Source organism: Bemisia tabaci, chromosome 3 (assembly GCF_918797505.1).
Source record: "Bemisia tabaci chromosome 3, PGI_BMITA_v3".
NCBI classification, from domain to species: Eukaryota; Metazoa; Arthropoda; class Insecta; order Hemiptera; family Aleyrodidae; genus Bemisia; species Bemisia tabaci.
The window spans coordinates 2,714,202-2,727,395 of NC_092795.1; the positions used below are offsets into that span (position 1 = coordinate 2,714,202).

The following is a 13,194-nucleotide window of genomic DNA, read 5'->3' on the forward strand; positions in this document are numbered from 1 at the left end:
GGCTATTATCATTAAAATCGACTTTTTTGCTTATAATCAACGGGCCAACGGGCGTGACGTCTGGACATGTTCTTTTTCTTCAGTGTCAGTCTTCTAAGTCTGGTTGTTTTGTTTATGTTGATCCATCCTCTTTCCTCTTTCACTTTTAGAATCAGATTACCTAATACTTTCGGTAAGGTGAGTCAACGTTCTACTAATTCCTTATGTTTGTATTAAGTACCATTTTTAATCGTGCAAGAGTAACTTGCGGAGTAAATCCTCACACTCCTCGCAACATGAAGTGTTCTCTGACTTCTCTGACTGCAGTAGGTAGTGTGATGATAGGTCATTCATACTTTTTCTCGTTCTCTTGATACTAATGAATGTCTCACGATGAGAATATGATGATTAGACTGCATGAATATAAGCAGAAGTCTGAGAACATTCAAGTTTAGCGTTGGACTCCTCTAAAGTCCAATTCAGACGGTCAAACTTTTTGTTCAACTTTTCTTCTGCTTTCGTCAGGTAAATAGTTGGATCCTGTTATATTGACTCGAGAAGACAACAATCAGATGCAAAGTGAAACGACACCTCAAATCTGATGTCCCCTCCAACTTTCTGCCAACATTTCCTTCTGAGTGGCAGCGCTAATTGGATGGAAAGTCGAAACAAAATCTTCAGCTGAAAGTGTATCTTAGCAAATGAGAGGCTGACCAAAAAAACCCGGGTGCTAATTGATGATATCACACAGCGATGGTAGTTGAATCAAAGTTTTTTGCGTTCTTCTACCCATCCAACTTTTTGCCTGCTTCTGTTCGACCGTTTGAATTGAGCTTGAGAATCCTGCTCACTCAGTTTGGTTATAAAACTGTAACTGCTACTGAGAGTAAGTAAATCTTCATTTGCCCAATTCCTGAAGAAACTGACGCCTTTAGCGAATACACAAATGTCTCTCAGTAACAGTGTTCCCGGGTACTCAATGTGCGAGGTCCGCACGCACTGCTGCTCTCTGTGCTGCTATTGGCTACTTCATTATACTGTGACAGCAGGCGTACTGATATTTTAAGATGGGGAAGCGTTTTCCCTTAAGCTTTCAGTCTGTACACAGTCTGTGCTGGTATATAGAAGATCCCCACGGCATGACCCGTATATGTTCAAACACTTGGTATCACTGCTGAGTAACTTGTCTGACAATGAGACATGATGATTGATTGATAATTTATTTTCAAAAGTAAGTAACAAATGTAAACAATTTCCGGACAAAGTCAAACATATCTATACTATAAGCTCCGAGACCTCCTAATTTTGCGAAACTGGTAACGCTTAGTTCCAGCGTTCTACCGGGCCGATTTTCATGATTTTTGCGGCTATCGACGGGCAACTGTCTCTAGATAAGCCAACTCTTTTCAGATTTTCAAAATATGGCCCAGGTTTTTTTATATTACGTGGTAAAGTTGCGAATTCTCCCATTTAAACAATGTAAATTTATACTTTTTGTCATAGTTCGTTTGAGCGTTCTACCGGGCCGATTTCAATGATTTTTGCGTAAATCGAGAGGTAATAGGCCCTAGATGAGCCCGCTGTAATCAGATTTTGGAAAAAGGGCCCAGGTTTTTTTAAAATCACGTTATAAAAGTGAGTGAGTTTACAGATTGCTCCAGTACTGCTACCGCTATGCGCGGGAGGATGCGCAGTGGTCGAGGATGTTGCGCAGTAGGTGTGTAGCCTGCGCATCAGCTCTACACTTATCTACACAAGATTTCCGCCGGTTACCTCCAGATGAGCGGTGGCCGAGTCGTCTACGACGTCGGAAGTGTTCATATTGATCAAGGTGTGGGTTCGATCCCCGCCTCTAGAGATGCTTAAAAATTATCCTATTTAAACAGATCGTTGTTTTACTGTAATATTTCATCAAGCAGTCATTCCAAAACGCGTCCTTTTGACTTCAAATTTTTTTTTTCTTTATTCATCAAAACCAAAAATTATTTCATTCTATTAAGTATACCTCATATCGAATTTTTTTAGGGGAAAAATAAAACTAATACTAATAGGAGGGTAAAAATAGGGCCGCGAAGCGGCCCATTGATGGCGCGGAGCGCCTTCGGGGGGTTGGGCGGCGTAGCGGCCAGGGGGCGTAGCCCCCTAGGATAATATACTGCTGTATAGTACACAGTTTAAGTAACTTAAAAAATAAAGTTAAAATTGAAATAGAAGTTAAAATTGAGATTGAAATTAAATCTGGACATGCAAAGTTGAAATTGAATCTGGACGTGGGAAAGCCGCCAATGCCCATTCTTCCATCCCCAAGTCTTCCTGAGTTCATAATTCTTCCCGGAGCTGGTTGCAACCTCGAAAGTGGCGTTAAAACTTGTCTGTATGTTTGATTCATTCATCCAAAGGTTCTCTTTAAAGTAGCTACAATTAGTGCATTATGTGTCCAACTGTAATATATGGATTGCATTTTGCAAAAAGGAACCACGAGCATTGAAATGTTGCTAAGATTGTGCAACTTCTTTTGTCTTGGAGGAAAAACCCGATTATCCATTAATAGTTTCTATTTTACTCGCTAAAAACTGTGAATTTAAGACAAAAATTACCATCTAAATTTCATAGTTTTTCACGATCACCGCAATTTTATTGCAAAGGATGAAGTTGCACAATCTTAGCATCATTGCAAGGCTAGTGGTTCCTTTTTGCAAAATGCAATCCATATAATCTTTTGTCTGCTATATCAGTTTGTATTTTTGAGTTGTTTCATTTTTCAGAAATGGACCCCGATATTGAAATCATAGATTTGGAGGAAGAAGGCGAGCTTGATACCGCAATGCATACCAGCAATACCGCATGCAGTATACAAGCAACATGCTATTACTGCGGTAGCATTTTCACCATGGAATCTGCGTTTATGAACCACATGGAGTTTTTCCATCGGCTGGGTCCATGTGTAAAGTGCCATTTATGCTATGAAGTCTGTCCAAAAAATCGTTTGGAGAGTCACATAAAATGTGCCCATCAAACAAGTCAACCGGTGAGTACTGCCATTCAATTATCGGTGAACCAGACAAAAGCACCCTCCCGTCAGTGGCCGTCAAGTTCATACGACACCCCTGTGCAGCAGTTTTCTTGCACCTTATGTGGTGCAAAATTTCCATTCCAACAAAATTTAGATGATCACATGTCAGTCCATGTGTATGAAAAAAAATTTTCAATTGCTACCGACGCAAGTAGAAACAATAGTTTGGATGAAAAGAATCACAAATGTGATGTTTGTTTTAAAACTTTTTATGTTAAAGAGGCTATGGATCGACACAAAAAGAAAAAGCATATCCTCCTCAGAAAAGAAAAAGTTCTATCCCAAGGAAAGCGAGGTAGACAGTTTTATAAGTGTGATACATGCCAGAAAAGCTTTCCAGCACTAAAAAATTTACGAATACACATTTCTTGGCATTTGAAAAATGAAAAATCAAAACTTGCAAGTCCCAATTCTGAAATCAATCAAAAGAAAAATCGAGTGATTCAAAGTTCCAAGGAAGAAGAGTTCTGGTGTAAATTGTGCGGCAGGCTTTTTAAGTCAAGACGTGGCTTAATGATGCATGAATATTGGCATAATGGTCTTTTTGATAACAGAAGGATTAAAGGTTTTACAAAGTCTGCGTGCAAAAAACCTCCCAAGCAACGAAACAAAAGAAGGAAAAAGAAGAATCGTTTTTTCCATGTGAAGAAGAGCAAAGGAAAACAAATTCACAAAGTACAAAGTTTGCAATCAGGAGACAAAACAATGGAAAAAACTGAGGTTGCCTCAAGTGGAATTTCAGCAGAATGCCCTCCCAAGGACACAGTTCGCAGAACAACTACCCCTTCTAAACATAAACTCCAATTGTCATCGTGCTCATATTGCGATGAAAAATTCATGTTTTATTTCAATTACAGATTACACATGGAAACCCACCCAATTAAGAAAAATCTTGTCTGTCTTATGTGCACGAAACGATTTGCTTTCAAGGCTACTCTTGAACACCATGAACTAATAGAGCATGGTGATGCCAATAAACAACTTGTGAATTGTTCATTGTGTGAAAAACCATTTCTCACTCAAAAATTAAGAGACATACACTACCAGCACTGTTACAAAGTTTACCTTCTCAAAACTAGCAAAGAGAAATCCGCTCCCCATGTTAATGATTCTTCGCCCATTGATGAATCCTGTACATTGAAAGAACAGAGTGGGGAAAGTCCTCCGCCAAACGTAGAGTTGTTTCGACACGTGATTGTTAAAACTGTTGAAGCTTCACTCCCACCCCTATTGATGCAGGATAAGGAACAATATAATGCTGATTCAACGTCAACAATTAATAATCATGCTCCCCCGGAACCATTATTATTCGTAACCAAACCTTCTCCTTCTTATCAGCCGCCGTCTCGGCATTACTTCTGGTGTAACATATGCAGCAAAATGTATAGAAGAGAAAATTTGTTGCTTTATCATGTATTAATTGAGCATCCTTCGGAGAAATATCCTGTATCCTGGGAGCCAATCACTCTTCCTCTGCCTTGGCACAATCACAGTCCTCTCAATGAGAGGACTCTCGCCCCTGCAAGTGAGCCTTCTCTCATCAGCTCTCCACCAGATGAAAATTCTGATGAAGAAAACACTGAAAGATCAATCAATTCATTGGATCTCTCAACATTAAATGATTCATCCTCAGGTTGCACTCCGCAAAATGAAATCTTGAGGGCATATTCAAATTTTTTTTTCCCGTAACTCAGCTCAAATAATTAACAATCGGCCGTTTCAAATCCAAGGATGATGGTATTAATTTCCTTTTTGTCTAGGGAAATAAATAGATCAAAAAAATCTCTCTCTTCTCCACCTCCTTAATATTAAAGTTAGTTGAATGGCATAGAGAAAAAAAAGGAGGTGTTTGCATTTCGGGCATCTTGGAATTTTTTGATGACTTGATGACGTAGGTGGGTACAGCGTGAATGGGACGTCGCTGTACCCAGCTGTACCCACCTGAGTCATCAAGTCATCAAAATATTCTAAGATGCCGGAAATGCAAACACCTCCTTTTTTTTCTCTATGGTTGAATGGCCCTGCCTGATAGTATTGACAAACCAACTGTCTTGCTTGATTCCAGAGGGATTGATAGATCTTATCATTTATACCATGTAAGTGTAAATTTCAAGCATCAAAACTCAGTTCTGAAAGATGCGTAACTGACCTGTCCTTCTCAATTCTGCCTCTAATTACTATTAACACTGCCTGAAATAAATTATACCTGTAGTGTGATTGATTTTGATAAAATTGTGTGAAAGTCTTAAGGATTTATTTTGTGGATGTACCTAATAATAGTATGTATCTAAAAATGTTCCACTATAAAATAAGAGTAGCCAAGATTCAAGGTTTAATGCTGATTATATTGCCACGTTGCCATCCAGCAGTTTAGTTTGTAATTTAACCAGCAACCAGGTGTAATCGCAATCTTCCATTTCGCAAACATAATGCAGCCACGAGTTGTAGCAGACATTATGAAAATTAAAACATGACCAGCTATTGTCAAACCTGCAGTCTTGTAAATGAATAATTGATTGACAGGAAACTAGAGTTTGAGGAGAAGTTTCATGCCGTTGAATTCTGTGTCTTTCTGTTTTTAAGCTAATTCGCCCCATAATAACTCAAAACTTTTTCTTTATAACTTAAAACTGTCATGTATTCAATTTGAAATTCTGCAATCCCCTCTGTGTGTAAGGAATTCATGGATGGAGGAGTTCAGTTACATCCGCCATCATATCAAAATTGTGCAAATTGTATCGTTTCAAGAAGCAACGCAACTCCAACCAACACAAAATTCTTTGCTGCGATTCTTTCCTTCATGCCAAATTTACATACTGATAATGAGAATCATCAGTGCTTTTTTGAGTAGAGCGCAACAGTTACCTACAATTAGTTCACAGACAACAGTTGGTCCAAATTATTTGAATAAATTTGGTACGATTTTGGATGAAAAAACCTCAAATTTACAAAATTATGATGATCGAAAAACGACCAACAGCTCCTATTGTCAGAGCGTGAACTTGGCTTTTACTTAAATCCTTGCGTACATTAATAACAAATGATTTTGGTTTCATTTTTTTTTAAAGCAAAATTTAAAACTTGCACTACTTTGACATTATCTAATTTGAATTATTGCATTCATTTCTGTAGCCTTAATTCCCGTTATCTCTCAATCCCTTCCCTTCTTAATTTTCCTAACTTTTTTATTGCTTACCAAGTTCTATTGTGTGTTGTTGTGTCCTGTTTGTTTGTCGGTTAAAGGTTATTGTTGAAAGGCCCACCAGCCTCCTTTTGAGCCTTGATTTTTACTGAAGTTAATTTCAGTGCCTCCTTTTCTTTTTTACCATGCTTACAATTAATTGACGGTTTATATTCCCAAGAAAAAATGGACGAATTGTGTTATGAATTTTTGGAGTACCTCCTTAGGTGCACTTTTTACTGTGATAGTTTTTCCTGTGCATTTTAGAATTAATTTTATTTCTGTGTGATAAGTTTAGGTAGTTATAATTGAGGGGCTTGGAAGACAAGGCGCATATGTGCAGTTTCAGAAATTCGAGACAAGAGATAAGAGCCCAGCTGCCCCAGCTGCATGCCATAGCTTGTTAACAGGTGAGATAGGTACAAGAGAACGACTGGACCTCACTAAAAGCACATTAGATAAAAACAGGAAGAAAAAGCGAAGGGGAAACAGGAATCTGGACCATTTCGAGTTTTTTCGTGTTGAAAAAGGATGTCTTCGATCAAAATTGAGTTATGCGTGTTTTTTGGTAGTTGAAGATAACATCTATCAGGATACCAAGTGATTTTGTCTGGAAGTCATCTGACGCGGAGGAAACAGCAAACGGGATAAGTGCATTTTTTGTTTAGAGGGGACGCGGGATAAGTGCGACCTACCATCACTTTAAGCCCAACTGCTGACCTCAATTTGGCTAAACTGAGCCGAAAATTTCAGGTGTTCATGAAGGTGTAAGACAAACACTTGTAAATTTTGAAGGTATTCAGACCAGTCTATAGGTCCGAGTAAAATCCAGAACTTTAAACTCGTCTCTTACGAAATAATAAAAACTGCACTTATGCGCCTTGTCGTCCAAGACCCACAATTTTATGATAACCCTTTACAGTCTAAATTCTGAGATCCTGCTATTGAAATTTCATGCCTTTTATATCCCTATTGGCAATTTTAAAGACAAAAGTAAGAACATTGCATATTTTCATTGCATATTTTTGCATATTATTCTTCATTCTTGAAAAACAGTAAAATGTGATGAGCAGGAAACACTTATTTGTAGTTTGATCCTAGAGATATTATCACTTTTTCATGACTGTCTCATGATCTCTAGCTATTTTAAAAAATTTTCTAAAGAAATATGAAATGTACTAAGTTGGAAATTATCTTGGTCGATTTTTATGTAAAATTTAAATGTACTAGAAAGGTAACTGATATTAATTTTTGTTGAACTGAGAACATCCTTTTTAAAACGTAAGAATGGATTTCGCCTTTGATCAAATTATTAATCAATTGACTATTCAAATTTTTTTCGGAAAAAAAATCAGCGACTCACTTCATAACAAGTGCATAATTATGTGTAAAAGTCACACTAAAGAGATACTGTATTCAGATAATTGTTTAGAGTAATCATCCCTGTTGTACTTTGTATCAGGCTGCTCTCAGTAAGATAAGTGTTGTTTGGTGAACATTGTTTTCTGCTGATTTTTCTTTTTTCAATTTTTTGTTATCCTTATTTCTCATAGTTTGCCAACTTTTCCGTCAGTTAGACAATGTTTTTGCACCTATGTTTAAATTGTAAATGCTCACTTTTTTTTCCTCGTTGAAACCATGCTCTTGGGTTCATAAGTTTCCTCAGGAAACTTTCCTGTCACACTAAAGTCCAGGATCTCTTAACTTTAAAAACAGAAAAATTATCTCTTTTCTCTTTAACTTTATTTTTGAGGAAAATAAAAATCATGAAAAATTATTTTACTCATTCTCTTGAATCAGAGAGACCAGAAGCCTGAGCTCAACCTTACGAAGCATTTTCAAGATAGGATTGTAGTTCAGATTTGTTGTTTGATAACCTAGAATGCTCTATGTATTTCCAAAAGTAATTTTTTAATGTTGGATTTGCTTCACTGAAATTTTAAACGATCTCATAATCAAAAAATTTAAACTTAGGTAGTCATCACTAAAAATAACTCCTAAATTATAAACTGATTCCCAAAGGATAATGCCAGTTTTTTGTTGTTGCAATTTTGAAGATGTTGACAATGTTCTATTCAAAATTATCAGATAGATATGCTGAGCTTGAATATTTGTGCCTTTGTTGTGCCACCCTCTTAATATATTCCTAAAAAGTGATATCAGGTAACCTGAGGAAGACCTCAGTATTTTTTCCTGTTGAAATTCATGGTAGGATTTAAATCCTATTCTCTTGTGACTGTTCTTGTTCGAAAAACTGTAAATATTTTTTATTTTGGGTGCAGTCTTTTCCTTACTGTATCAGCACTAGATAAATGTCTGTTGACAAGAAATTTCTCCTAAATTTTCGGTGTGATCCAGGCATCATGCAATGTTCAGTTTGTAAACAACCTTTAACAATACAAATAAAATGCTGATCGAGTCGTTTAGAAAATTCTAGTCCTCAGCAATGCCACAGAACCAATTTGAGTTTTCAGTGATTTTCTGTTGTAATCCAATAATTTATCTTTGCAATTCAATATCTTAAGCAAATGCCTTTGTGCTGCTACAATAAAGGAAAAATTCTTAGCATCTAGTATCACAGTATTTAGGAATCTTGGGTTGTAATACGCTGTTTTTTTAAGATTCTATTTTCACTTATTTTTATCAGAATTAACTGATTGTAAATCTGAAATGTTTTTTTTTTAATTTATTAAAGTCATGGAAAATGCAAGTTTTTGTATTATTTTAACGTGTCACCCTGGTCACTCAGGAGAAATAATATAGCACTGATCTAATCTTGGTACCATTATGAGGAAATGTTATCAATGTGTTCATCTTGCTGTGTCATGCGATACATAGTTTTTTGTACTTTTGACCGATAAATCCAAAAAATGAGCTTACTCTTTCTCTATTATTTACCAACTTCTCAGAAAATAGAATTTTCCTTGAAAAATTCTTTTTTGGAGGAAAATCAAAATTTTTCAAGAAACTGGGAGAAGAGTAGAGAATAGCTGAGGTCATTCCCAGACTCATGCAGTAAAAATTACATAAGATTTTTCTAACAAAACACTAATGTTTTCGAAAAAAAAAAAAAGTTAGCAGAACAGTTATTCCTGTAATGTTTAATTTAAGGATTTCTGACACCTCTTACAATAAAGCTGCAACTAACTTACACACATAATTCAAGAGCTTGGAGGACAAGGCGCGTAAATGCAGTTTTTGAAAAAAATTGAGATATTAATGATTTCATGTAAAACTAGTCTTGATGCACATTCTGTGCAAAATCTGCTTCCAAATTCCAATTTAAGCATCAAAAAGTCGGTTTGAGCTTTCTTTTTGCCATAAGGATCCATGTATTTTCGAAACTTGAGACACATATTTTTCAAAACAGTAGTAACTGCTCTTAGGTGCCTTGTCCTCCAAGCCCCTCTAATACACTCTACGTCAAACGTAAATCACACAGGACTGCACCGAATAAAACGCCAGAGATTTGAAATATTTGTACTTGTAATTAGACACCTTGGTAAAATAATTTTTCTGTCATTTCAGAAGTAAAACAATCTGATCAGTTTGAAATGGGGATATTTGAATGTACTAAGTCATTTGACTGGCGAAACCAGAAAAATGGCTATGCTGGAATCGCTTTTCAAAACGCCAGAGTTTCAGTGTAGGCCTGTGTAACTTATGTGTACTTCACTGCATGTCATGTATTAGCTGAGAGCTGGATGAAAATCAGGGAAGAGCAAAAAGAAATGTCTGCTAAAAATTGAGTAAAAAAAAATGTTTAATTTACAGTAACAAAGAAAATTATATAATAAATAAAAAATACAATATAGAAAAATAACGCAACAATCATTTCTGTACAACATGAAAGACAAGATAAGACAATAAAGACAAAGAAATTTCAGAGGTAGGATGTTCCAGGGAAATATTTTTTTTTCCCAAAAATAATATGCCCATTCATTTGACAGGCCTTTATTTCACTGAATTTTCCTGCATTTTTCAAAACTAAAATTAGGTTGACTACAGGATGAACTTGTGCTAGTGCTGACTGATGAATCTACATTGTAATCATTTTCGTCTGAACACAACGAGTACCAAGTTTTACCGTTCAGCTTTGATTAATTTAGAACGGGTAGGAATACAAAATGATAGATCTGTTTCAGAAAATTTCAAAATAAGTACACATGTTATGGAGTTGCAAAGAATTAATTTGTTCACACTTAGGTACCTACATACGTAAAAATCCTGTGCGAATACTGTTTCCCTACAGTGTAATCCAAGGACCATTGAAATCAATGCGATTTGATAAAATCTTCGAAAAGCACAGGCTTCTTCCATTATTATCATTTGCGTATTCAACAAGAGTTTCTGGTTAGTTAATTTATCTACCCACCTAGTACTTTGGGAATTCATTACTAATGCAAAGTGTTTACAGTTCTGGAAAACCAGGAATTAGTAGGAAATTTCATCAGGTCAGGGGAAACCTGGTAATTTTGTTAAAAAAACTGAAAATTTGAAAAATCTTGGAGCTTGGAATGTGAATAAACAATACGTTGTGCTGTCCACACAATCAAACTAAGTTTAAATCTGATTCATGGTTCAATGTTCTGAACTACACTCTGAGTACTGGATCAATAATAATCAATGAGGAATAACAATTTAAGTCGAAATGGAATGATTGGTACCTGAAGAAAAAAAAGTTCACATGTTTCTAATGTTCGGTGAAATCATTGCCAAACATAAATGTTCACTTTTAGTTCTTCGTATAGTAATCATTGATATGAAAAGTCAGGGAATTTTAGTAAAAAAAACCCTGGAAAAATAAGGAAATTTACTTTCTGCTGAGTCTGTTGACAATCTGCTCATGTAAATACTACCATGCTGATAAAAAATGCCGTATGAACATCCAAGAGTTGCCAATCTCCAATAGAATGTTCATTTTATAAAGAGTCATGACATTTTCAAATGATTTAGATTCGATCACGTTCAAAATACTCTAAAATTTCAAAGAAAAATGTTCACAGATTTTTCGGAGAATTTATATTGTATCAAAAGAAATTTGGCAACGTTGGGAGGTTCATGTGGCGTTCCCCTTAGCCAGTTAGAATATAGGCCTGTATAGTGCATACCTCCAAGTGATGAATCAGATCAGCCATTGATACTCACTAGTTTCTAAGTAAGTATGAAATTTATATTTTAATTGAGCATTATTGTTGACCTCCATTATAACGGGGGAAAACGCATCTTAAATCCATATGCTATTTGACTGAAATAATTGGATATATTCTTTGCTTAGGCTGGAATTGAAGCAAGAAAAGAGCCTTTGAGGCTACTACTTCTTCTGCCGGAAGGCTCATGTTAAACAAATAATTCTTTGTACCAGGATTCTTTTCAATAATAATATCAATTACACTTTTCCGAGACTTATGAGTCAAATCCTGCCTTTACTGAAGGCAATATTGCAGATTGATGATCTCATATTCAAAGAGAATTTTGGTAGGGGTACATGCTTTAAATTCATTTATCATCTCTTCGATTGGATGAGAAATCATTTTTGCGATTTCATTTTCCTACTTGACTTTTACCTTTCTAACCTAAGTCATTATCCAGCATCAGCAAGACATAGATGATTTCAACCACTGAAAAAGAAAGGAGAAATAGTTAGTAAATTTTATATTATGAAAGAAAAATCGTCGATGAAATTCAAGGAGCTGATCTGAGTTGTTCATGCTGAGAGAGGTAATATTTTGCAATAAAAAATCACGATTTCTGTCCCCTCCGAACAAGCCCTTCTCTGCAAAGGAAAATTATGTAGTTAGCATTTGCGTTGTTTCTAAAATGAGCCGGAAATATAGTGGTTTCTTATTGCCAAATTTAATCGTTTTACAGAATACGCTCTGTGTCTAGAATGTTGAACATCCATCTTAGGATCTTAGGGTTAGTAAGGGTAAAAGTAGTTTCAGTCAAGTTGGGTCAAAAAATCAGAATTTAAGTTTTCGATGAGGAACGCTATTTACCTATTTATTAATATTTATTTTAGTATCTCAAGATTGCGAGCAGTAGGCTAATTATTGAAATTGATAGACTAAACTATGGACAAAGAACATAAAGGGGAAATGGAGCAATATGGTTGGTTGTTACTGAGAAAGGGGGAAAATGATTGACTAACTATGGGATCTCCTGCAAGTTGCCGTTAGTATATTACTAACCTCCTTTGTCCATTGAAACTACCCGTTTCTACCAAAAGGATTGCCCCATTTTCCCTTAGTCTCCTATGTTTGTAGCTGAGTCTATTAATTTCAATAATTAACTAGTTCGCAGTCTATCTTAATTTTGTACCAACAAAGGTTTTAAAATTGCATTTTAATGGACCACCCTACAAGGTGCAAATTTCAGCATTCTAATACATGCTTCCTCTTCAAAATTTCACGAAGAACACGATTCGCAAGACACAAATTTTTTATATAATTTTCTAATCAATATATTAATGTTTTCATTAAACACTGATTACGAAGAATTTAAATTTCCCGCTCACAAGATAAACAAGAGCCTACGTAAATAAAATCATGCACTACAAATTTTTGACAAGCTTCTCGCTCAAACAGTGTTTCTTCTCCACCCTGTGTTGTTCAAAAAGTAGACAATGTGCAACAGCTGATTTGATGTGCCATTATTGAAGTTGCCATACTTTCATACCACAGAGACTGTTTTAGGGTGATGTTCATTGTCTAATTTACCTCAAGTAGATAATAGCTTTTTTTTTTTTTTTTTTAATGAAAGGAACCTTTGGATTTATACATCGAAAAACTTTACTATTTTTGTTGGAAGTTACTTTCCATAACTTTAGTTTCAAAAATTGTGTTCTCCATGAAATTTTGATGAGAAAACATAGCAGCGGTGAAACTCCAAAACCGCGTATCTTCGTTTGCGATGTTGCGGAATTCCTGTCACACTTTATTTTTTAAAACGACTCAACATC

At 35.7% G+C, this 13,194-nt stretch overlaps 2 protein-coding genes across 4 annotated transcripts in view; one reads left to right on the forward strand and one right to left on the reverse strand.

The window, feature by feature from the left end:
• The first annotated feature begins 37 nt into the window (after positions 1 to 37).
• On the forward strand, positions 38 to 8,943 carry LOC109043304 (uncharacterized). 3 transcript variants are annotated; one of them, XM_019060477.2, is made up of 2 exons: positions 38 to 177; positions 2,745 to 8,943. In XM_019060477.2, the coding sequence occupies exon 2, from the start codon at positions 2,747 to 2,749 to the stop codon at positions 4,739 to 4,741; it is 1,995 nt and encodes a 664-aa protein (XP_018916022.2). In that variant the 5' UTR covers positions 38 to 177; positions 2,745 to 2,746; the 3' UTR covers positions 4,742 to 8,943. The 3 variants fall into 3 exon arrangements, with proteins under 3 accessions (XP_018916022.2, XP_018916023.2, XP_018916021.2); XM_019060478.2 differs by having other exon boundaries at positions 52 to 172; XM_019060476.2 differs by lacking the exon at positions 38 to 177 and adding an exon at positions 221 to 865.
• Positions 8,944 to 9,978: 1,035 nt separating this feature from the next.
• CalpC (calpain C) overlaps positions 9,979 to 13,194 on the reverse strand; it is a 104,863-nt gene continuing 101,647 nt past the window's right edge. Inside the window, exon 19 of the mRNA XM_072297662.1 lies at positions 9,979 to 11,854. Coding sequence (XP_072153763.1) covers positions 11,828 to 11,854 — 27 coding nt within the window. The 3' untranslated portion in view covers positions 9,979 to 11,827. The remainder of the gene's footprint in view (positions 11,855 to 13,194) is intronic.

Coding starts and splice junctions, on each gene's coding strand:
- LOC109043304 (XM_019060476.2), top strand. CDS start 733: ATGGTAGTTGAATCAAAGTTTTTTGCGTTCTTCTACCCATCCAACTTT. Junction 866..2,744: donor AACTGTAACTGCTACTGAGA/GTAAGTAAATCT, acceptor TTCATTTTTCAG/AAATGGACCCCGATATTGAA.